The 22,083-nt window shown below is 36.9% G+C and overlaps 1 protein-coding gene across 3 annotated transcripts; it reads right to left on the bottom strand.

Moving 5' to 3' along the window:
• Nucleotides 1-388: 388 nt before the first annotated feature.
• On the bottom strand, nt 389-13,989 carry LOC120302057 (olfactory receptor 6X1-like). Of its 3 annotated transcripts, XM_039329977.1 has the most exons (4): nt 13,775-13,989; nt 11,165-11,931; nt 1,321-1,356; nt 389-588 (listed from the first exon to the last, which is right to left on the bottom strand). In XM_039329977.1, exons 2-4 carry the CDS (start codon nt 11,920-11,922, stop codon nt 411-413), a joined length of 972 nt encoding a protein of 323 aa, XP_039185911.1. In that variant the 5' UTR covers nt 11,923-11,931; nt 13,775-13,989; the 3' UTR covers nt 389-410. The 3 variants fall into 3 exon arrangements, with proteins under 3 accessions (XP_039185911.1, XP_039185913.1, XP_039185912.1); XM_039329979.1 differs by lacking the exons at nt 389-588; nt 1,321-1,356 and adding an exon at nt 8,602-8,847; XM_039329978.1 differs by lacking the exons at nt 389-588; nt 1,321-1,356 and having other exon boundaries at nt 10,827-11,931.
• Nucleotides 13,990-22,083: the final 8,094 nt, after the last annotated feature.

Below are 22,083 nucleotides of genomic sequence, written 5' to 3' on the forward strand. Positions count from 1 at the left end.
ACAACTACTGAAAGATAGACATATGCAATTCCTAAGGTCTATGTGAAAACCTAAATTTTCATTTGAGGCTTTGACTACTGTTGTGTTTATGCAATGAAATACTAGTCATTTTTATTTTGAAATATCAGTCAAGATGTCACTTTGAAGGTATTACTAAATATCTTTCCCTGGAAGTAATATTGTGAATATTTTACATTTGAACCTTAGTTCAGCTTCTAGAATTGGAGGACAATTTGCTATGCCAAATATCCCCACTGTCTGTTCAGAGTTACAATTATTGATGCTGCTATGGTGATCCCACCAAGCAGAAAATAATAACTACGAATCTGAAAGTTCTCTTCTTTTTACAAAGAAAAGCATACAGATGTCTGGGGAGGTATGGCAGAATAATAATGTATATCTTCCTTACATCATACCTGAGGAACTTTGTAGATGCACAATATAGTTGCCATGTGAAGAGCAATGTCAGGTCCCCCAATGACTGCAGCCAAAATTTTTGGGATCCCACACTTGTAGTTAGGGATGAATTTTCCCTGAGTGAAAGGCAGCAACATTGAGGCAAAGTAAGTCCAGCCTGGACTAAAATGGCTGTTAAAAATGTGAAAGCCCAGTGTGACATTGGGTAGAATTTGGGAGTTTTCATTAATCTGTTGTACAGTAAACACTAAGGCCAGGATATGCTGGTAATTCTGAAAAAATATTCTGTAAAACCAAAAAAATCACAATTAAAAATGCATTAAGAGTCCTTTGTTTCCTATTATGGCTTTTCAAATTTTCAGTACAACAGGTTTTGTGGAATGTGTTTCAGTACAGTATTTTTATTATTCATCTAAGATCCTCAAAAACCATGGTTGCACAGTGATTGAAATGGAGTTTTATAAGTTAATTCTGCCAGCTGCCAGGAAATTTATCCTCTAGGTTGACTCATGCTTCCATCCTTCCAAGGTCAGTAAAATGAGGACCCAAATTGTTTTGGGAAATATACTGATGTTATAAACTGCTCAGAGAGTGCTGTAAAGACTGTAGAGCAGTGTATGAATTTAAGTGCTGTTGCTATCTTCATAAATGAAGACATACATCACTGTATATGTATATATATTTTGATGGGATTTTTTTTTTTTTTTTACAAATGGAGATTTGGCCCTTTTTCAACTTTACATGGAAACCAAAACAGAATATATTTTCACATAAAATAAATCTAGCATCCTGTTTAAGGTGCTTCTTTCCGAAGATTTTGTCATTAAACAAAAAAACACTTGAAGCCTCATGTCATTTAACAGCAATGTGCAAAATCTGACAATGAAATGATGTTGTACTTACATAAGTCCATCATGAAATCCCTGAGAAGGATTTTGACTAAAATCTATGGGTTTAGAAAATGTAAAAAATACAGAAATAATGCCAGCAATGTTAACATCTCCATGCTGATGATATGTGTGGTGAATAGGAACAGGCTCATGAAAGCCACACTGAAGGTTAGGATCCTTGCACACCATTTGAGGCATTACTATTAACAGTAACTCCAAGGCTACTAACATTTACCATGAGTGTCTTCTTTTTGTGCGCAAATGCCTCTGTCTGCAACACAACCTTTGAAGTAGATCAGTTTGACCTGTATTCTTGAGATGTTTTTCAAAGAGAAATGGAGAGTGTAACATACTATGCATTCAGCTCACAAATCTTTGGATCTTCCATCCATGGGAAGGGATATCCTGGGAACAACAAATAACATCCTTCAGGGTCAGTTCCTCCTCTTTCCAAAGAGACCCACAGGATTTGGAAGAGACAAACAAGCTAATTTCACTATGATAGTGACTCTGTCAACTATGTAAACAACTTAAAACTATCTGAATTCTCCTGAGGCAAAAAGGAATGAGCCACAAGACAAAAATAAAATTTTGGGATCTATAAACCAAAATAGAGATGTAAATATAGGCATAGATATAGGCATTGATTATAGCTACTGTGGATCTATTCTATTCTATTCTATTCTATTCTATTCTATTCTATTCTATTCTATTCTATTCTATTCTACTGTACTCTACTCTACTCTACTCTACTTTACCCTACCCTACCCTACCCTACCCTACCCTACCCTACCCTACCCTACCTTACCCTACCCTACTCTACTCTACTCTACTCTACTCTACTCTACTCTACTCTACTCTACTCCACTCCATTCTATTCTACTCTGCTCCATTCCATTCCTCTAGTACACTATACTATTCCCCACTCTCTATTCCATTTGTTCCAGTAAGATTGATGCATTCTTCCAGAAATAGGTTAATTGAAATTCTTGGTTGTCATGTGGTTGAATTCAAACTGTTACAGATTGACATATTATGTTGCATGATGCTAATTCATGAAAACTGCATTGGGAAACAGATAACCACATGATATAGCTGAGTGGGAATGGATTTAATAGCCACAGAACAGAGGAAAAAAATCAATTTTGGTATAGACTCAAACCATGTTTTTAATTTAAAAACTGAATAATATAGCAGTCAGAATACAGATTGTGTAACTCTTTTAGTAGATGGAATACTGTGAATCAGTTCTCCACTAATCAACCATTTGACCTATGTTGTAATGTCTTCATATAACATCCTAACTAAAGGAAGTCCTTAACATACAGTATGACTTTAATTCAACTCTGAATTATAATCATGAGTCATGCCAATCATTCAGTGGGTCATTTATGACCTTTTTTTTTAAAAAAAGTAGACATTTACACTGGTGCCCTGCTCTAACTAACCAATAAAATCATCTTCACTTTGCAAAAGCTAGATTGTATTCCACTGCCCACTGAAAGTTTCAGGTTTATCAGAGAGAGAGCTCTAGTGCAACACTCTCTGTACTCAAAAAAAGAGGTGTTCCAAAGACTCTTCCAAAGATCGTGTACATACTCGATACAGAGATCACTCAATTTCCTAGAAAAAAGGCCATTGTGTAAATGGGATACTAGTGTGTATGGTACTTCTGGCGGTATACATTTGGATTTGCCAGAATTGTGTTTTTTCCCCAAGAGATTTTAATTGCCTTTGCTACTAAAGAGAAGACATATGGCGAACTGGAAGATCTTTTGAATTTACCCCACTTTTCATAGATTATTACTACATATGATGTGTACCAGATGATCCGTAAGTTTTGATTGTTTCAGAGACAATTCATAGGACCTCCCTGTTTAAACAAAGGGTCATTTGTATTTAATCTCAACTTCTTTTTACACATTCTATTCCACATGTAAGTTAAGATGACAAATAAAGACAATTTAATAATTCACATGAAATCTATATATTTAGCGTTAGACTGTTATTCATAACAAAATTATAACCAATTAAATAAGGAGGAACAATTCCCATTGGTCTGTAAAGACAAGTAAGAATTCTTGCAATCCTTAGCCCCACTATATATGTATACAGATATATGTCAATAAATAAAGTTCTGCTATTGTTGGTTTATTTATGCAATATGTTCTGAGATATCCAAATCTCAGGGGATAGACAATATGGAATACCAATCTATCTGCACATTGATTTTTGGGTTAAATGTCCAAGTTTTTCAACATGGACATATCAAGAATATCAGGGAAACAAACAAATTTCTTAAAACTTTCTTTTCATGAGTTGTTGTTTATTGTTCAGTTCAGGTCTCATCACAATGATAAAGCACTTGGGAAAAAAGATGCACACCAATAATCCAGCACTGGAGGAAATCATGGAGAAGATCTCCACAGCCAGCATATATTTTCCCCTTGTGCTGAGATAGGTTGGAATAAAGCACAGCCAAACACTGCAGAAGACCAACATGCTGAAGGTGATGAATTTGGCTTCATTGAAACTGTCAGGCAACTTCCTAGCTAGAAAAGCAGCAGAGAAGCTAACTAGAGCAAGAAAACCCATAAAGCCCAAAACACAATAGAACATAACCGATTCCTCATTGCACTCCATGATGATTTCTTCAGACATTGACTGCATATCAGTATCTGGGTATGGTGGGGATGTTATCAGCCATGCAGCACAAAAACAAATTTGAACAAGGAAGCAGGATAGAAGAATGAAACTGACCATTCTTCCCCCCACCCATTTCCTTAATTTGGAACCAGGTTTGGTGGCCATGAATGCTAGAACCACAACAAAGGTTTTGGCCAATACACAAGAAACTGCCACAGAAAAGATGAGGCCAAAAGCTGGTTGTCGAAGGAGACACACAATCTTTTCAGGTCTCCCAACAAATAGAAAGATACAAAGGAAGGAGAGGAGGAGGGAAACTAAGAGAGTGTAAGTGAGATTCCGGTTGTTGGCTTTGACAATAGGAGTATCTTTATGTTTCATGAAGATTATTATTACCAAAATTGTCATTAAAGCAAAGCAAAGAGAAAGAGCAGTCAGACTGATCCCCAAGGGTTCTTCACAGGACAAAAAGGTGATCCGCTTTGGAATGCACATATTTTTCTCAGAATTGGGATATTGATCTTTGGGACATGGAGAACAATCATCCTTGTCTGAAAAAAACCACAGTGGAATAGTTATAACTGATTATAGACAGTGCTGTATGCTCATATACCTAGGGTATAATAGGGCTTACTCCCATTATATCTGGAAATTTCATACCTTTCTCCTTTGAAATTTTCCCCTCTGGACACAGATGGCAATCATAGCAGCAAAATGACTCCACTTCTTTCTTGGCCTTGCTGTATCCTGTCTCACAAGGATCATTACACAAAGACAGAGGCAATGCCTATCAATGAATGAAGAACTTAGGATTAGACAGCATCACCACCAGATGGAGTCGGAGCTGGCTGACTGGCCATACTCAACATGTGGTCCTCAATGGAACTGAATCTACATGGAAGGAAGTATGTAGTGGGGTGCCCCAGGGCTCTGTTCTGTGCCCAGTGCTCTTCAGCATCTTCATCAATGAATTGGATGAGGGGATAGATGAGGAACTCATCAGATTTGCAGATGACACCAAGTTGACAGGAATAGCCAACCCTCAAGAAGACAGGCTTAAAATACAGAAGGATCTTGATAGACTTGAACATTATGGGCTATCTAGCAAAATGAATGTCGATGGTGGAAAATGTAAGGTTCTACATTTAGGCAAGAAAAACCAAAAGCACAGATACAGTATATGTGGCACCTTGCTAAATAGTAGTAACTATGAGAGGGATCTCAGAGTCCTAATGGAAAATCACTTAAACGTGAGCCATCAGGGTACTGCAGCTGACAAAAAAGCCAACACAGTGCTAGGCTGCATTATCTGAGAGATAGAATCAAAATCACATGAACTGTTAATACAACTTTACAATGCCTCAGAAAGGCCACACTTGGAATACTGCATCCAGTTTTGGTCACCACGATGTAAAAAATATGTTGAGACTCCAGAAGGAGTACAGAAAAGAGCAACAAAAATAATTAGGGGACTGGAGGCTAAAACACATGAGGAATGGTTGCTGGAATTGGGTATATCTAGTTCAGTGAAGAGGAGGACTAGGGGTGACATAATAGCAATGTTCCAATATCTCAGGGGTTGCCACAAAGAAGAGGGAGTAGTCAAGCTACTCTCCAAAGCACCTAAAGGCAGGACAAGAAGCAATGGATGGAAACTAATGAATGAGAGAACCTAGAATTAAGGAGAATTTTCCTGACAGTTACAACAATTAATCAGTGGAACAACCTGCTTCCAGAAGTTGTGAATCCTCCAGCATTGGAAGTTTTTAAGAAGAGACTGGACAGCCATTTGTCTGAAATGGTATAGTGCTTCCTACCCGAGAAAGATGTTGGACTAGATGACCTCTAAGGTCCCTCCCAACTTTATAATTGTTACATTATCATTATAATTGTTATCATTATTATTGTTGTTGTTGTTGTTGTTGTTTTTATGTATTTTAAGATACAGAGAGGAAAGGAAGTACTTGAAGAGATACTGATAATGTAGACACAACAGAAAAAAAATAGACTGATAAGCAAAAGTTACATGATGACACCATTTTGAGATGGAATAGGTCTGAAATAATAATTGATTAAATATTTATCTTTATTAGCATCTGTGGCCTTTCATAAATATCATCCCAATTTTCAAAAGACAATTTCTGTACTGGTTAGTTAAAGATGGTTTTCTCAGTTTCTGAATTTGAAGTCAACAGACTGATGAAATGTAGTACACTGGATTGCAGTGTTTACTTCTAAACCATGAAAACCTTTGTCCGTAATTAACAGGGGCCCAAAATAAAGAGTACAATGCTGTTTACCTACTATTACAAAAGTAAACATACTTACAGATAATGTTTTCTTTCTCCACTACATTTCTACTTAGTACAAACTTTATTCACAGATGATGCTTTGAGACTTTCGTTAATAATAACATTTTTATAGTATGTAAATGAAGACAGAACCAATGTAGATTCAATCACCTAACCTGATTAAAGCTGACTGGCCACATGATGGAATCTATAGAAATATTGAAGAACTTGTCTGCTGGAGCTGTGGGATCTACCATTCCTACTTTGACCCTTTTAAAAGACTGGTTTGGGAATGTGATCCAGTTGATAATATCATATCCACCAATGAATTCTCCATTTTTATCAAAAGAGATCTTTTCACCAACACTGTTGTTGAATCTGACACTTTTCAGAAAGGAATGAACCTGCAATACATCAACACGGAGACAGAGACAAAGAGAGAACAGAACAGAGGGAGGCAAAAATAATTCATTTGTTCAAAACATATATATGGATGCCTCCTTACAGAAAGAATATATAAAACACTTTTTGGTTGTAAGCCACTACCAAACAAATAACATAACAATCATTCAAAATTTGCAGTAGAGGTAAAATATCAGATTATTGAAATAAAATTAGCATAAAACTGCAATATAAAAAGGGAAATAAACTGCACTTTGTACTTTAATAGTACACGCTACTTAAACTACCGTACTACATTTGTTACTTCTAAAGACCTGTTAAAATGCCGGGTTGTAAAAATATAAAAATATCACACAAGATAAATGACTGCAGAATTTTTTCACCTTTAATATAATATAAAAACCATACAGTTTAGTTTATTGTTTTTCACTTGAATTGAATCTGAAAACTTTTTTTGGGGGGTGGAGTGTAAATCAAAATAAAAATGTATAAAATGTGGTTGTGTAATATGCACACTGTTAAACTAATATTTTGTTGAAGTGTCTTTTGATTTTGTGACAGCATTCATGGCACATCCTATCTTTCTAACCTATGCCCACTCTGGCATGCCAAAGCGGTCCAAATCTGTAATATTGCAAGGGCATCTCCTGTGCATTTCCCTCTTCAGGTCAGCCCACAGATTTTTAATCAGATTCCGATTCAGGGCCATTTCAAAACTTGGTTGTTCTTCTGATGAATCAATTCTTTTGCTGGTTTGGAGGTATGCTTTGGGTCATTGTCATATTGAAAGGTGAAAATCCTCTTCATCTTCAGCATTTTAAAAGAAGCTGAAATCTTTGTGCCAAAATTGCCTAATATTTGGAACTGTTCATAATTCCCCCCACCTTGACAAAAGCCTCATTTCCAGCTGAAGAAAAGCAGCCCCAAAGCACAGTGCTAAGTCTTTGCTGTACCTTTGGTGATGCACAGTGTTATTTTTGTGCTTGTGTTTAAAATTCTGCTTTTAATTTCATGGCCAAAATTTCAACATTGGTCTTATCGTTTTCCCACATTCTTTTGTCAGACTAATGCATGTTTTTGCAAAATGTAGCCAGGCTTGGAAGTTTTTCCTTTCTTAAGAAAAGGCTTCCTTCTTCCTACCCTGGCCCACAGCCCAGACATATGAAGAACATAGGAGATTGTTGTCATATATACTACACAATTAGTACTTGTCAGAAATTCCTGCAGCTCCTATAATGCTGTTGTAGGTCTCTTGGAAGCATCTTGGACCAGTTTTCTTCTTCTTTTCATTAATTTTGGATGGACATCTAACTGTTGGTAAAGTCACTATTGTGCCATATTATCTCCACTTGTTGATGACTGTCTTCACTGTGTTCTATGATATATCCAATAGCTCGGAAATTATTTTGTACTCTTCTTCTGACTGAAACCTTCCTACAATGAGAGCCCTTTAATGTTTTTTCTGCTCTTTGCAGATCATGGCTTTTGCTGTAAGAGGCAACTGAGTAAATGTCAAAAATCGTACTAGAACAGCTGTACTTTATACAAGCTAGACTAGAGACATTTACATTGATGCAGGTGTGTACTGACTACTAATGTCCATCAGTCTGAATGTGATTTGTTAATTCTGAACTCAGCCATATCCCTACTTACAGTAAAGTGGGCACAGTTATGCAACCAATTTATTCTATATTTTATTGTTATGTTTCCCCATAAAGGATTTCAGTTACATTTTCAACTGAATTGTACAGCTTTTAGGCAATATCAATATTCCTAGAGAATATTTGCTAGAGTTTGCCAACAGATGTTGCAACTACAGATATTTTGGTTTGTACACTACACCAATTACAGACTTACCTCCCACCACATTTGATTGTGAAACTTTTTCCTTCCTTTTTTCACTGTTGCTTTTTCCCTGGATTTGGCTAAATACAGAGATTGCAAAGCATGTGCCACAACATGGACTGCATTGTAAATATTGTAACTCTGACCGCTCATGTGTGTTTCAAACACAGATATGGGAAGGGTCTCAAGCCTCTCCTCTCCACTACATTTCTTCTCAGGCCTCTCCATTTTTGAATTTGCAAAGAAACAATCAAATGCCTGTTCCCAAAAATCTTTCCAAAAATGATCTTGATGGTTGTTTTTTGGACTTAAGTTTTGAAGAAATTCCTGGAAATCTTGGACCTCCTTGGAGTGAACTGCAAAAGATAAAGCACCATGTAGAAAATGGATATCCCAATATTTTTGAAAGGAAATTGAAGTGTAATCTGTCTGAGCTGTTATAAGCCAGATCTTATTCTTCCTTGGTACATCCTCCACTTCTGAAAACTGGAGGAAACTTCTCAGAACTGATAAGGAATAAATGTTACCATATAAGATGATCACATTAGCTGTGCTGCTCATGAGAACATGGTATATATGTATTCCATCATCCATGGTATCAGTAAAATCACTGTAAAAAGCTACATTTGGCAACTCTGCTATGAATTCAATGCAGATGCCATGCTCAGAAAATGTTGGGAATATCTCCTCGAGAAATTTCTCTCCTTTTTTATCTTTTACTACAAGAATTCCAATCCAGATCCATCTAAAATATAGCAATAACCGCAGAAGGCCATTACGTTGATGGGATTCATCTGGAAACATTTGTTGGAAGAAAATTGATTGAGTCTTTCTATCCATGACTTGAACTGAGCCATAGGACAACTACAGAAAGATAAACATATGCAATTCCTAAGGTCTATGTGAGCCTCTGAAAACATGAATTTTCATTTGAGTCTTTGACTACCATTGAATTTATGTAATGAAATACTAGTCATTTTTATTTTGAAATATCAGTCAAGATGTCACTTTGAAGGTATTACTAAATATCTTTCCCTGGAAGTAATTTCATTGTGAAGATTTTACATTTGAACCTTAATTAAGTTTCTAGAATTGGAGAACAATTTGCTAGGCCAAATATCCTGACTGTCTATTCAGAGTTACAGTTATTGATGCTGCTATGTTGATCCTACCAAGCAAAAAATAATAACTAGGAATCTGAAAGTTCTCTTCTTTTTACAAAGAAAAGCATACAGATGTCTGGGGAGGTATGGCAGGATGATAATGTACATGTTCAGGACATTTTACCTGAGGAACTTTGTAGATGCACAATATAGTTGCCATGTGAAGAGCAATGTCAGGTGTACCAATGACTGCAGCCAAAATCTTTGGGATCCCACACTTGTAGTTAGGGATGAATTTTCCCTGAGTGAAAGGCAGCAACATTGAGGCAAAGTAAGTCCAGCCTGGGCTAAAATGGCTGTTAAAAATGTGAAAGCCCAGTGTTACATTGGGTAGAATTTGGGAGTTTTCATTAATCTGTTGTACAGTAAACACTAAGGCCAGGATATGCTGGTAATTCTGAAATTACCTATGTAAACAACTTAAAACCATCTGAAAGCCTCCTGAGGCAAAAAGGAATGAGCCACAAGATCAAAATAAAATCTTGGACTCTATAAACCAAAACAGAGATGTAAATAAAGGCATAGGTATAGGCATTGATTATAGCTACTGTAGATCTATTCTATTCTATTCTATTCTATTCTATTCTATTCTGTTCTGTTCTGTTCTGTTCTGTTCTGTTCTGTTCTATTCTATTCTATTCTATTCTATTCTATTCTATTCTATTCTATTCTATTCTATGAGCCGAGGTGGCGCAGCAGTTAGAGTGCAGTACTGCAGGACACTTTAGCTGACTGTGTCCAGCAGGTCAGCGGTTCAAATCTCACTGGCTCAAGGTTGACTCAGCCTTCCATCCTTCCAGGGTAGGTAAAATGAGGACCCAGATTGTTGGGGGCAATGTAAATATATATATACATTGCTTACTGGTGTACACCGCTTAGAGAGTGCTTGCACTTAAAGCGGTATATAAGTCTCATAAATAAATAAATAAATAAATATTCTATTCCATTCAATCCTCCAGTATATAATACTGTCCCCCACTCTCTACACCATTTCGGACAGGTGACTACTCAGTCTCTTCTTAAAAACTTCCCATGTTGGAGCATTCACACATCCTGGAGGCAAGTCTTCCACTGATTAATTGTTCTAAGTTTCAGGAAATTTCTCCTTAGTTCTAGGTTGCTTTTCTCCTTGGTTATTTTTGATCCATTGCTTCTTGTCCTGCCTGCAGGTGCTTTGGAGAATAGCTTGACTCCCTCTTCTTTGTGGCAACCCCTGAGATATTGGAACATGGCTATCATGTCACCCCTAGTCCTTCTTTTCATTAAACTAGACATACCCAAGTCCAGCAAAAATGTTCACTTTACTTATGTCTATATTTAGATTTTAGGAAAAGCCAGAGACTTTTTTCTTAATGCTTTCCAAACTGCTTCTTTCACTTCGTTGTTCCTAATGGTGTAAATGAAAGGATTCAGCATTGGGACAACTATAGTATTCACCACAGAAACAATCTTCATCCTACTGAAAGAAGAGTTCTTGACAGTAGGTCTTAAATAGACAAAACAGACTGACCCATACAACATGCAGACTACAACCAGGTGGGAAGCACAGGTAGAGAAAGCTCTCTGCTGTCTGGTGGCTGAAGGCATTTGGAGGATGGTCGAAATGATGAAGAAGTAAGAAACAAGGGTGAAGAAAAGGGAGGACATTACCACCATCACCATAATTAAGAACCCCAGTGCTTCAATGACTCTAATATCTCCTCCTGCAATCTTCAACACAGGTCCCACATCACAGTAGAAGTGATTGATAATGTTGGATGTACAGAAAGGTAAATTTGCCACCACTATTTCCTGGTAAAGAATGGAGAAAAAGCTTCCAAACCAGGCTGCCATTGCTAGTTTCAGGCAGACCCCAGAGGTCATGATGGTGGTGTATCTCAAAGGATGGCAAATGGCTAAGTATCTGTCCAAGGATATGAAAGTGATGATAAAATATTCCGTGACCCCAAAAAAGAAGTAAAAATACAGCTGGGTAATGCAGCAGTTGAAACAGATGGAATTCTTTGCTGAGAGATAGTTAACCAGCAGTTTAGGGATAAAGGTTGTGGTGTGTCCAATGTCAATGCAAGAAAGGTTGCTAAGGAAGAAATACATGGGCTTCTGGAGATGGCGGTCCACAATTACCATGACAATGATGAGCCCATTGCCCATCAGACACAGAATGTAGATCAGAAAGATGCTTGCATAGATCACATTTTCCATTCCCCAAACACGTGGCAATCCAACAAGAAAAAATTCAGTTACTCTTGTACAGTTGGTCAAATTCATGTTTCCCTTCTGTTACAAAGAGAGAAAATATGAAACCTTCATCCAAACAACATTTAGCTACATTTCAAAAAACATTTTTGAGACATTACTATTGTAATTGGAAATCAGAAAAGAAAACATAACATGAGGGATCCTTGGTGCTCTCTGAGCATGCTTGTTTTCTTACAAACGTTTCATTACCCTAACTAGGTAACATCATCAGTGCTAGAGTGAGGCTAGCACTGATGATGTTATTGAGTTAGGGTAATGGAACGTCTGCAAGAAAACAAGCAAGCTCAGAGAGCACCAAGGACCCCTCATTTCAACCCTGAGCTACAAATATTCTCCTTCATTGGTAAAACGTAACATGACATGACATGACTAACATAATATAACATAGCATAACAACTCAGAGAACATAGGAGAAACAAAGTTGATTAGGGGCCTGGAGACCTAAACATATGATGAATGGTTGCAGAAACAGAGTATTTCTAGTCCAATGAAGAAAAGGGTGATGGGTGCCCTGATAGTAGTCTTCCAATATTTGAAGGGCTGTCATAGAGAAGAAAAGGTAGACCTTTTCCCCAAAGCACTTAAGTACAGGACAAGAAGTAATGGATGGAAAATTTTCAAGGAGAAATCTATCCTAGAACTAAGAAGAAATTTCCTGACAATGAGAGCAACTATGATGAGATAACAACCTGCCTCCAGAAGTTGTGGGTGCTCCATCACTGGAGGTTTTTAAGAAGAGATTGGCCAAAATATACAAGGAGGCTAAAATATACAAGGAACGGTTGCTGGAATTGGGTATGTATAGTTTAATGAAGTAAAGGACGAGGGGGGACATGATAGCAATGTTATAGTATTTCAGGGATTTCCACAAAGAAGAGGAAGTCAAGCTATTCTCCAAAGCACCTGAAAGTGGGACAAGAAGCAACGGATAGAAACTAACCAAAGAGAGAAGCAACCTAGAACTAAGGAGAAACTTCCTGACACTTAGAACAATTAATCAGTGGAACAACCTGCCTCAAGAAACTGTGAATGCTTCAACACTGGAAGTTTTTAAGAAGAGATTGGACAAGCATTTGTCTGAAATGGTATAGGATTTCCTGCCTCAGGAGGGGGTTGGACTAGATAGCCTCCAAGGTCCCTCCCAACTCTGTTATCCTATATTCTGTAAGATTTAATTTTCAAATCAAGTTAAGGACATACTTAGGATTTTAAATGAGACATTTTAATATAAATTTTAGAATACCAGTTATGACTTCTAACTCTCCATCACTGGAATCCAAAACTTATGAGGCCAAAACCCAAAAAAATACTATTAGGGCTCAATGTGGTGTCTGAACTTTGCAGATGTTATTTCCAGATTCTTAAATACATATTGATATTTTGGAAGAGAGTAGTAAAATACTGAAAAACAAAATAAGGGATGTGATAGAAAAATGATGAAAAAGAAGAAGAAGAATCTCTACGGATGACATGGAAACACTGGCAGCTAGCTGAGAGAAAATGGATTTAGAAGTGGGGAATTAATCCAAGTACAGGGAGAAAGTTATGAAAGGATGAAAGATTACATTGTGCAATAAGATGAATATTATCTGAGATTCTCAACAAATGAGAATGTAAAGGCACCAGATAGAGAGAATGGGATTCATATATGGTCAACAAATGAATCCACCAATGGAAAGAGTTTTAAAATTTAGATAATGGAGATAAAGGTAAATAAATGTCTATAGAAATATGAAAACCAAGATGTTTCCCTCTATGGGCAGTTCATTTTGTGTATATGCTAGAAACTCATCATTACTTTTCTGGTGGAATTCTGTTCCATATGCTTGTTCTATGGATCTAAAGATCTCTCCATTCTTACCTTGACTTGTTCTTTCTTTATTATCTGCTTTGTTGTCCCCGAATATCTTTCACTCCAGCTCTCTATTCATTCATCAAGACAATGTTTTGAAGAACCACAGAAAAATATGCTTCGTGTGTTAGGGAAAAATATCAAAGATAGCAAACAAATATTTGAAGAAGAAGAAATGTTGAAGAATTGAAGAAGTATTTTCTTCAGAAATATTTTCCTTAACATTTAAAGAACATACAGCAAATAGTATTGTAGAAGGTTTTTTTTAGTGATTTTCTACAGGAGCTTGAGAGACAATCTCCAAGGATATTTGTCTTTAATTTCCCATGAGTATCCATGCAATATACCTGAAATATGCTCAAGGCTGATATCCTTTGGACCAAAACTCAAGTGCTATCCCAAGATAGGAGATCCTCTGGAGGACCTCAGTAGGCAATCCCAACTGAAATTTTTTAATAGTTGATCTCATTTACATTCCTTTTCAAGGACAAAAAGAGATACTAATATTTTTTTTTCCTAATGCAGGCCTTAAGAGGGAGTCAAGCTATTTTCCAAAGCACCTGAAGGTAGGATAAGAAGCAATGGATGGAAAGTAACCAAAGAGAGAAGCAAGGAGAACTTGCTTAGAACTAAGGAGAAATTTTCTGACAGTTAGAACAATTAATCAGTGGAACTGCCTCTACTTGTCTAGAAGCTGTGAGTACTCCAATACTGGAAGTTTTTAAGAAGAGACTGGACAGCCATTTGTCTGAAATGGTATAGGGTTTCTTGCCTGAGCAGGGGGTTGCATTAGATGACCTCCAAGGTCCCTTCCAACTTTTATTATTATTATTATTATTATTATTATTATTATTGTTGTTGTTGTTGTTGTTGCTGTTGTTGTTGTTGTTGTTTTTGTTAATTTTGTACAAATGTTTGTGGTACCATCTCTAGAGATATTTATCTTTAAATTCCAATTTGTTGTTGTTAGTTGCGAAGTTGTGTCCGACCCATCGTGACCCCATGGACAACGTTCCTCCAGGCCTTCCTGTCCTCTACTATCTTCTGGAGTCCATTTAAGCTCACACCTACTGCTTCAGTGACTCCATCCAGCCACCTCATTCTCTTCTATTGCCCTCAATCTTTCTTCTATTGCCCCCAATCTTTCCCAGAATTAGGCTCTTCTCTAGTGAGTCCCGAGGCTAGGAACTAGAGACTCTGAGTTCCAGTCCCACTTTGGTTGTGAAATCCAGCTGGGTGACTTTGGACCAATCACCAGGAGACAGTGAGTTCTAGTCCCACCTTAGTCATGAAAACAGGCTGGGTGTCCTTGGGCCAATCACTTTCTCTCAGGCCAGCTTACCTCAGTGGGCTGTTGTTGTGGGAAAATGGGAAGAGGAAAGAATATTGGGTATATTTGCCACCAAGAGTTTTTTTATAAAAATAATAAAAGCAGGATATAAATAAAATCAATTACCCATAAAATAAGGGCTGACATCAACATTCCTCATCATGAAGTACATTGTCAGGGCCTAGCCGATATGTTGGAGATTAATTTATTTGTTTCAAAAGCATGTCTTCATTATCAAAGCTAAATGTTGAGAATTCTGATTTCCAAGAAACATATTATCAGTGTCATTTGTAGATTAATTAGATAGTTGAATTAGATGGAAGATCCATTGTAGCAAAAGAGATGTTTTCATGAATGATGGGAAGAGATATTTTCAGTTTACAGCTTACAGTAATCAGGGTAAATTAATGTCCTTTTTTGTTGAAACTTTATTTTCAGGTGCTGAGTTGCATGAAAGGAGGACAACAACATCAAAACACATTTTCTTTTTTCAAATATATTTATTCATTTGACCAAAAGTATTTTTTGTTGTTGTTAGTTGCGAAGTCATGTCCGACCCATCACGACCCCATGAACAATGTTCCTCCAGGCCTTCCTGTCCTCTACCATCTTCTGGAGTCCATTTAAACTCATGCCTACTGCTTCAGTGACTCCATCCACTCACCTCATTCTCTGTCGTCACCTTCTTCTCTTGCCCTCCATCTTTCCCAGCATCAGGCTCTTCTCCAGTGAGTCCTTCCTTCTCATGAGGTGGCCAAAGTACTTGAGTTTCAACTTCAGGATCTGGCCTTCTAAAGAGCAGTCAGGGTTGATTTTCTCCAGGACTGAACAGCTTGATCACCTTGCAGTCCAGGGGACTCACAGGAGTCTTCTCCAGCACCATAGTTCAAAGGACTAATTATAGCTGAAACAATATACAGAATCAATATGTCCAGGATTTTTTTTTAAATGGATATGTATTTCTAACTTTCAGCCAACAAACCAGTTTGAAGAAAATCAGTAGAAATTCTGCCAGGAAAGGACCATTCCAAATTCTGTTATTCTGCTATAAATTCCTCTAAAGGCTATTTTCCTCAAACATCTGCCCCAAAATTCACACAATTTAACAAAGAAACTTAGTTACTTAGGTTACCCTAATCTACACACCTTATAAAAAAGTGTGGGTGGGATCCACCATGTGCTCCATTTGTGTGCATGCACGTAAAACCATCTCCACCCCTCCACACATACCAGGTCTTCTATCAAGAAAGGTTGGGGACCCCTTATGTTAGACAAATTAGCTTGTCTGGGAAATAAAGTCCACAAGTCATATAAAAGCCAAATTTGAAGACCCCTGACTTAGAGCAATGTATCTGTGAAGCTTTCCAAATGTTAGAGGAGAATAAATGAAATCCAGAAAATGGAAGAAGTGGAGAACAGAAATAAAATGTGCTGGAGCAGAGTCAAATTGGGAAGTTTTAACCCTAAAAGGATCCTTCTGTGGTGTAACATATTGAGATCTATGTTACCACTTTATTGATCATCTAAGGAACATGGTAGCTAATGTGGTGAGAATGCTGGGCTGGAGGTTAGGAAGCCCATGTTTGAGATCCAAATGTTGCCGTGATACTTTTATCATTTATCAATATTTTGAATGGAATAGAATAGAAATTAGGAATAGAATAGAGTAGAGTAGAGTAGAGTAGAGTAGAGTAGAGTAGAGTAGAGTAGAGTAGAGTAGAGTAGAGTTGAGTAGAGTAGAGTAGAGTAGAGTAGAATAGAATAGAATAAAATAGAATAGAATAGAATAGAATAGAATAGAATAGAATAGAATAGAATAGAATAGAATAGAATAATTAGAATAGAATAGAATAGAATAGAATAGAATAGAATAGAATAGAATAGAATAGAATAGAATAGAATAGAATAGAATAGAACTGGTCCCTGGTGCCCAAAAGACTGGGGACCTCTGATTTAGAGAATCAGATGTCTTATACTTTAGTGAAGTATTTTCCAAATGTGGCAACTTGTAAGTTTTGTGGATTTCAGCTCCCAGAGTTCCCCAGGCAGTATATCTAGTCATAATTATGAGGACTCCAAAATCATGCCCTATGTAGTAAAAAAAAAAAGTTAAAATACAAAATGCCAAGAAAAAGAGACAAACAGAAAAAAACCCACAAAACAAACAAGGCATTTAAAAAGTGTATTAAAAAAAAAACTAATTAATGCACTTTTGAAATGACTCGTTTGTTTTGCGTTTTTGTGTTTATTTGTCTCTAAAAACGTTGGTGTTTGGTATTTTAACTTTTTTGAATAAAATAAAAATAAATGGAAAATAAAACACAAAATCATTCCCTATGTATGGTGATATTGCAATCTAATGAAATGTAGAATGTGTGAGGGCAATTCGGAAATAAATCTCCGTTTGGTTATCAATGACAGACATTCGCAGATACAGAACTTTTATTATACACATTAGAAAACTGCAACATGACATTACTTTTTGACATAATCGCCATTCAGATTGAGGCACTTTTCATAATGTCTTACAAGGTTTGAAATTCCTTAGTAGTAGTTGCTCGGCACGCCAAATCTGGGCTATGGGGGTGTGTGTGATCAAAAACATCCCAAACGGAACTGCTTCAACTGCATTTAACAGTGTGTGGGCGAGCATTATCACGAACCAACACCACACCGGAAGTTATGGATGGCTCATCTGAGGTTTTGTAACATTTCACAGTAGACTTCTGAACTGATGGTTTTGCTCCATGAACTTCACTCCTTTGGCATCTTCATAGTTGGCAGGATTTTCTATGGTACTACTACCCATGTGATGTTGTTTCACAATAATGCTCACCCGCACACTGCTAGAACTTTTGAAGCAGTTCCGTTTGGGATGTTTTTGATCACACACACCCCCCATAGCCCAGATTTGTAAGACGTTATGACAAGTGCCTCAATATCAATGGGGTTTATGACAAAAAGTAATGTAATATTGTAGCTTTCTAATAAATATAATAAAAGTTCTGTATCTGCGAGTGTCTGCCATTGGTAACCAAATGGAGGTTTATTTCCGAATTGCCCTCGTATACCACAGCTTATCATAATCCATTGATGGTTGTATCTCCCACCCACCCCATCCACCCCCACCCTTTAATTCATCTGCATTGAAATATGGTTTTCTCATCACAGGTTGTATTTATGGAGAGGCTAAAATGTTTAAAACCTCTTTGGGATATTTTGACTTGGATTTCATTCTATCTTTTGCCAAATAGCCTGAATAATAAAAAATAATTATAAAATAATAAATTATTTTGTGATAATTTAACTTACTGACTAGATATCATTCTATATGGCAGTAGAATATTTCTGTCAGCGCTGCTAATATTGAATATTTTTGCAGAACTGTCTGGTGTTTTTAGAGTTAATTCAGATGGCAGAGAAAGGGGAGGAGAATTATAAGGAAAGCCCGGGAAAAGGAACGGAAGTGAATCTTTGCCCTCCAGGTTAATTGGAAGATGTGAATCATGACCCCAAAATAGGGGAGGGAAAATGCCTGGAATGTTATGTGCAAAGGAAGGGAAATTCAGATTTTGGCATCCACCATGCCGTGCTGACACCGGTCTACACTAATAAAAGGCTTTTTAGGTTAAACCATGCCTGAAAGTTCTTTGAAGTGTTTCATTAGTCAGACACATGACAACTGCTTAAGAGAGGAAGTTCCAAAATATGGGCTTTGAATGGTCACAGTAAATAAGTTCAAATGTTCAATAAAATGGTAACATGAATAGACCTGTAAAAGTGCTACACATAGAAGGATCCTTTTTAGGGGTCACAGTTCACACTTTGAATCTGCTCCAGGAAACTTCTTTCTGTTCTCCACCCCTTCCGTTTTCTGATTTCTATTTTCTGATTTTTCCACTCCTTCTGATTTTCTGATTTCCATTTATTCTTCTAATAGAAAATCTGTGCATTTGTATTCCGCAGGTATACTGCTCTGTGTGTAAATGATACTACTCAGGGAATAGGAGGACAAGAATGTTAAGAATTATTTTCTTCCTCTCTCCTTGATATCCGTCCACTATTTCCCCACAATAAGTGGTCATTGTCAGGTTTGTGACTGAACCAAGATCACTCAACGTCTTCCATGACAAAGGAGGATGTGAACCTCTGTGTTTCTATTCCTAGCCCAACATGTCAACCAATGTACCATATTGTGTTAGTGTACAGCATATCCAAGAATTCCAATCTAAGGAAGCAGCTTAGAGAACATATTTTATTGAACATATCATGATACAGAGTCAATGCAAAATGATAAACCCAATAGCCTAACTGGTATGGAATAACTCACATTCCAATCTTCATCAATAGTTACCTAATCAAGATCGAACTGAATTCAAAAGCTGTAATTCCAAATATGTGATCAGGGATCATTCACTATGTTGCCTATTTTATGCTTATAGTACTAAACCACAGTAGCTCTCCTACAATCCTTTTATCACAGGATCATCACCGAGGTGGCGCAGCAGTTAGAGTGCAGTACTGCAGGACACTTTAGCTGACTGTATTCAGCAGGTCAGCGGTTCAAATCCCACTGGCTCAAGGTTGACTCAGCCTTCCATCCTTCCGGGGTAGGTAAAATGAGGACCCAGATTGTTGGGGGCAATGTAAATATATATATACATTGCTTACTGGTGTACACCACTTAGAGAGTGCTTGCACTTAAAGCAGTGCATAAATAAATAAATAAATAAATAAATCACATGAAAAGAACAAAAACTTCTGCTTGTAACCTACCCTGTTGTCCATTGCTTTCTCCACCTTTGCTAAAGTAAGCTTGTCAGAAAATACATGCACATTATCATTGGAAATGGATTGTGAACAGATTTGTTCTTAACTTCTCAACAAAGTCCTATGACAGTGATGGCGAACCTTTTAGAGACTGAGTGCCCAAACAGCAACCCAAAACCCACTTATGCATCATCGAGTGCCGGGTGGGTGTGGCCCATTGGGTGGGTGTGGCTGTGGTGGTAACGGCAGACTGGGTGGGACTAAAAGTTCAATCAATCAATTCCAACTTTGCAAGATCTTTTTTTTTTCCCCGAGAAGTTAAAATTGACTGATTGAACCTTTTTTTTTTTGTACACGGTGGCGGAGTACTAAAGCGAAAAGGTTTTATAAAACTCAACTGAAGGCCTAGGACACGGTGCGCATGCCCACAGAGTAGGCTATGAGATTTGGGACAATTCAGGGATATCATATAGAAGGGTAAATTCATTTAAGGAAATCAGAAACAGAAAGTATATTATTAACCCAATAAACAAGGGATATTGAATATGTAGAAAGATGTCCCAGAATTCTTCTAAACATGACTTCATCATTAAAAAATAATTCTCAGGTCCAATAAAGCAAATTGGAAATGAGAGAATCCAATTAGGACAAAAGAAAACATGATTTTACTACAAAGAGGTAGGTCCAGGAATCTGGCAAAGATTATGAATGTTACAGACCTCTGAAATTGGGATGGAACCAGATTGGGGTGGTTGATTTAAATGTAAAGCTAAATTTTTAAAAAAGGGAGAGGGAATTCTATCAGATAGAAATGATAAAATGTTGCAAATGAGATAGGCAGCCATGGATGTTTAATTCTATTTAGCTCTATTCATAAAATTTGTTGAATTTTAGTAGTTGCCAACTTTTATCATACATTTATGAGAAACAACACTTTCTTCCCTACCATTTTTAAAATCATCAGGAAAAAAGAGAAAGGAAAACAAGAGTAAAGACACATAAGAAATAACATACTATTTAAAATATCTAGAAATAACATACTATTTAAAATATATACCATATTTTCTGGGGTATAAGACGACTGGGCGTATAAGACAATCTCTGACTTTTGAGAAGATTTTCATGGTTTAGAAAGTCATCTAATACGCCAGAAAATACGGTATTTATTTCCTTAATTTCTTATTCTTTTTAACCATAATTAAGAATATAATTAATCTTTAATCTTTAAACATTCCATTCAATATATCTAGTCCTCTAGTCCTTTAACTCTTACTCACAACATTTTTTTTTTAATTTTCTTAGATTCAGTCACATTTAAGTATCTAAGACGGAAAAGTATCTGAAGCTTCATGTTTCCTGTCATGAAAGATGGAGAATACCGAATGTTTTAGAAAGTCATTTTTCAGGTCAGATCATGATCTTTTAGGCCAAGGTTGGCATCTAAAAAGTATATTGAATCACCGAAAGCACCAAAACTTCTCTCTTGCATTTTTCCAATGACTATCTTATATTTTACCCTTTGATTTGAATGATCCTTCTTCAATAAACTACCACTAGGATGTCCAAAGCTTGCAATGGATTCCCCAGATCAAATAGCAAAGCAAAAGTACTCATGGAGTAGATTAATGTTGCTGCCAGTACAGATTTGTGAGAAAAGTTGGTAACTTTTCATCGTGAATGAAGAATATTCAAAAGCTGACATTCCATTCCAAAACATTCTTGAGATTCAACCTTGACTGAAGCAATGGGTATTAATATCACAGTTTCAAATACTGGGCAAGGGGAATTCAGCTCCTGCTTCTTACAAGGAAAAGGAAAAGCAAGGAAAAATAATGGGAAAACATCTTTGACGGATAGACCTTCAACTCTAACAACAATGACAATGACAATGTCAACGACAACAACAACAACAATAATAATAATGTTGGAAGGGATCTTGGAGGTCTTCTAGTCCAATCCCCTGCTCAGGCAGGAAACCCTATACCATTTCAAACAAATGGTTGTCCAGTCTCTTCTTAAAACTTCCAGTGTTGGAGCATTCACCACTTCTGGAGGCAGGTTGTTTCACTGGTTAATTGTTCTCACTGTCAGGAAATTTCTCCTTAGTTCTAGGTTGCTTCTCTCCTTGATTAGTTTCTATCCGTTGCTTCTTGTCCTACCTTCAGGTGCTTTGGAGAATAGCTTGACTCCCTCTTCTTTGTGGCAACCCCTGAGATAT

This window comes from Crotalus tigris, unplaced genomic scaffold, assembly GCF_016545835.1.
Source record: "Crotalus tigris isolate CLP2741 ecotype Arizona unplaced genomic scaffold, ASM1654583v1 scf7180000024422.1470167, whole genome shotgun sequence".
NCBI lineage: Eukaryota > Metazoa > Chordata > Lepidosauria > Squamata > Viperidae > Crotalus > Crotalus tigris.

Coding starts and splice junctions, on each gene's coding strand:
- LOC120302057 (XM_039329977.1), bottom strand. CDS start 11,922: ATGAATTTGACCAACTGTACAAGAGTAACTGAATTTTTTCTTGTTGGA. Junction 1,357..11,164: donor GTAGTCTGCATGTTGTATGG/GTCAGTCTGTTT, acceptor CATAGATTTTAG/TCAAAATCCTTCTCAGGGAT. Junction 589..1,320: donor GGATTTCATGATGGACTTAT/GTAAGTACAACA, acceptor CATTTTTAACAG/CCATTTTAGTCCAGGCTGGA.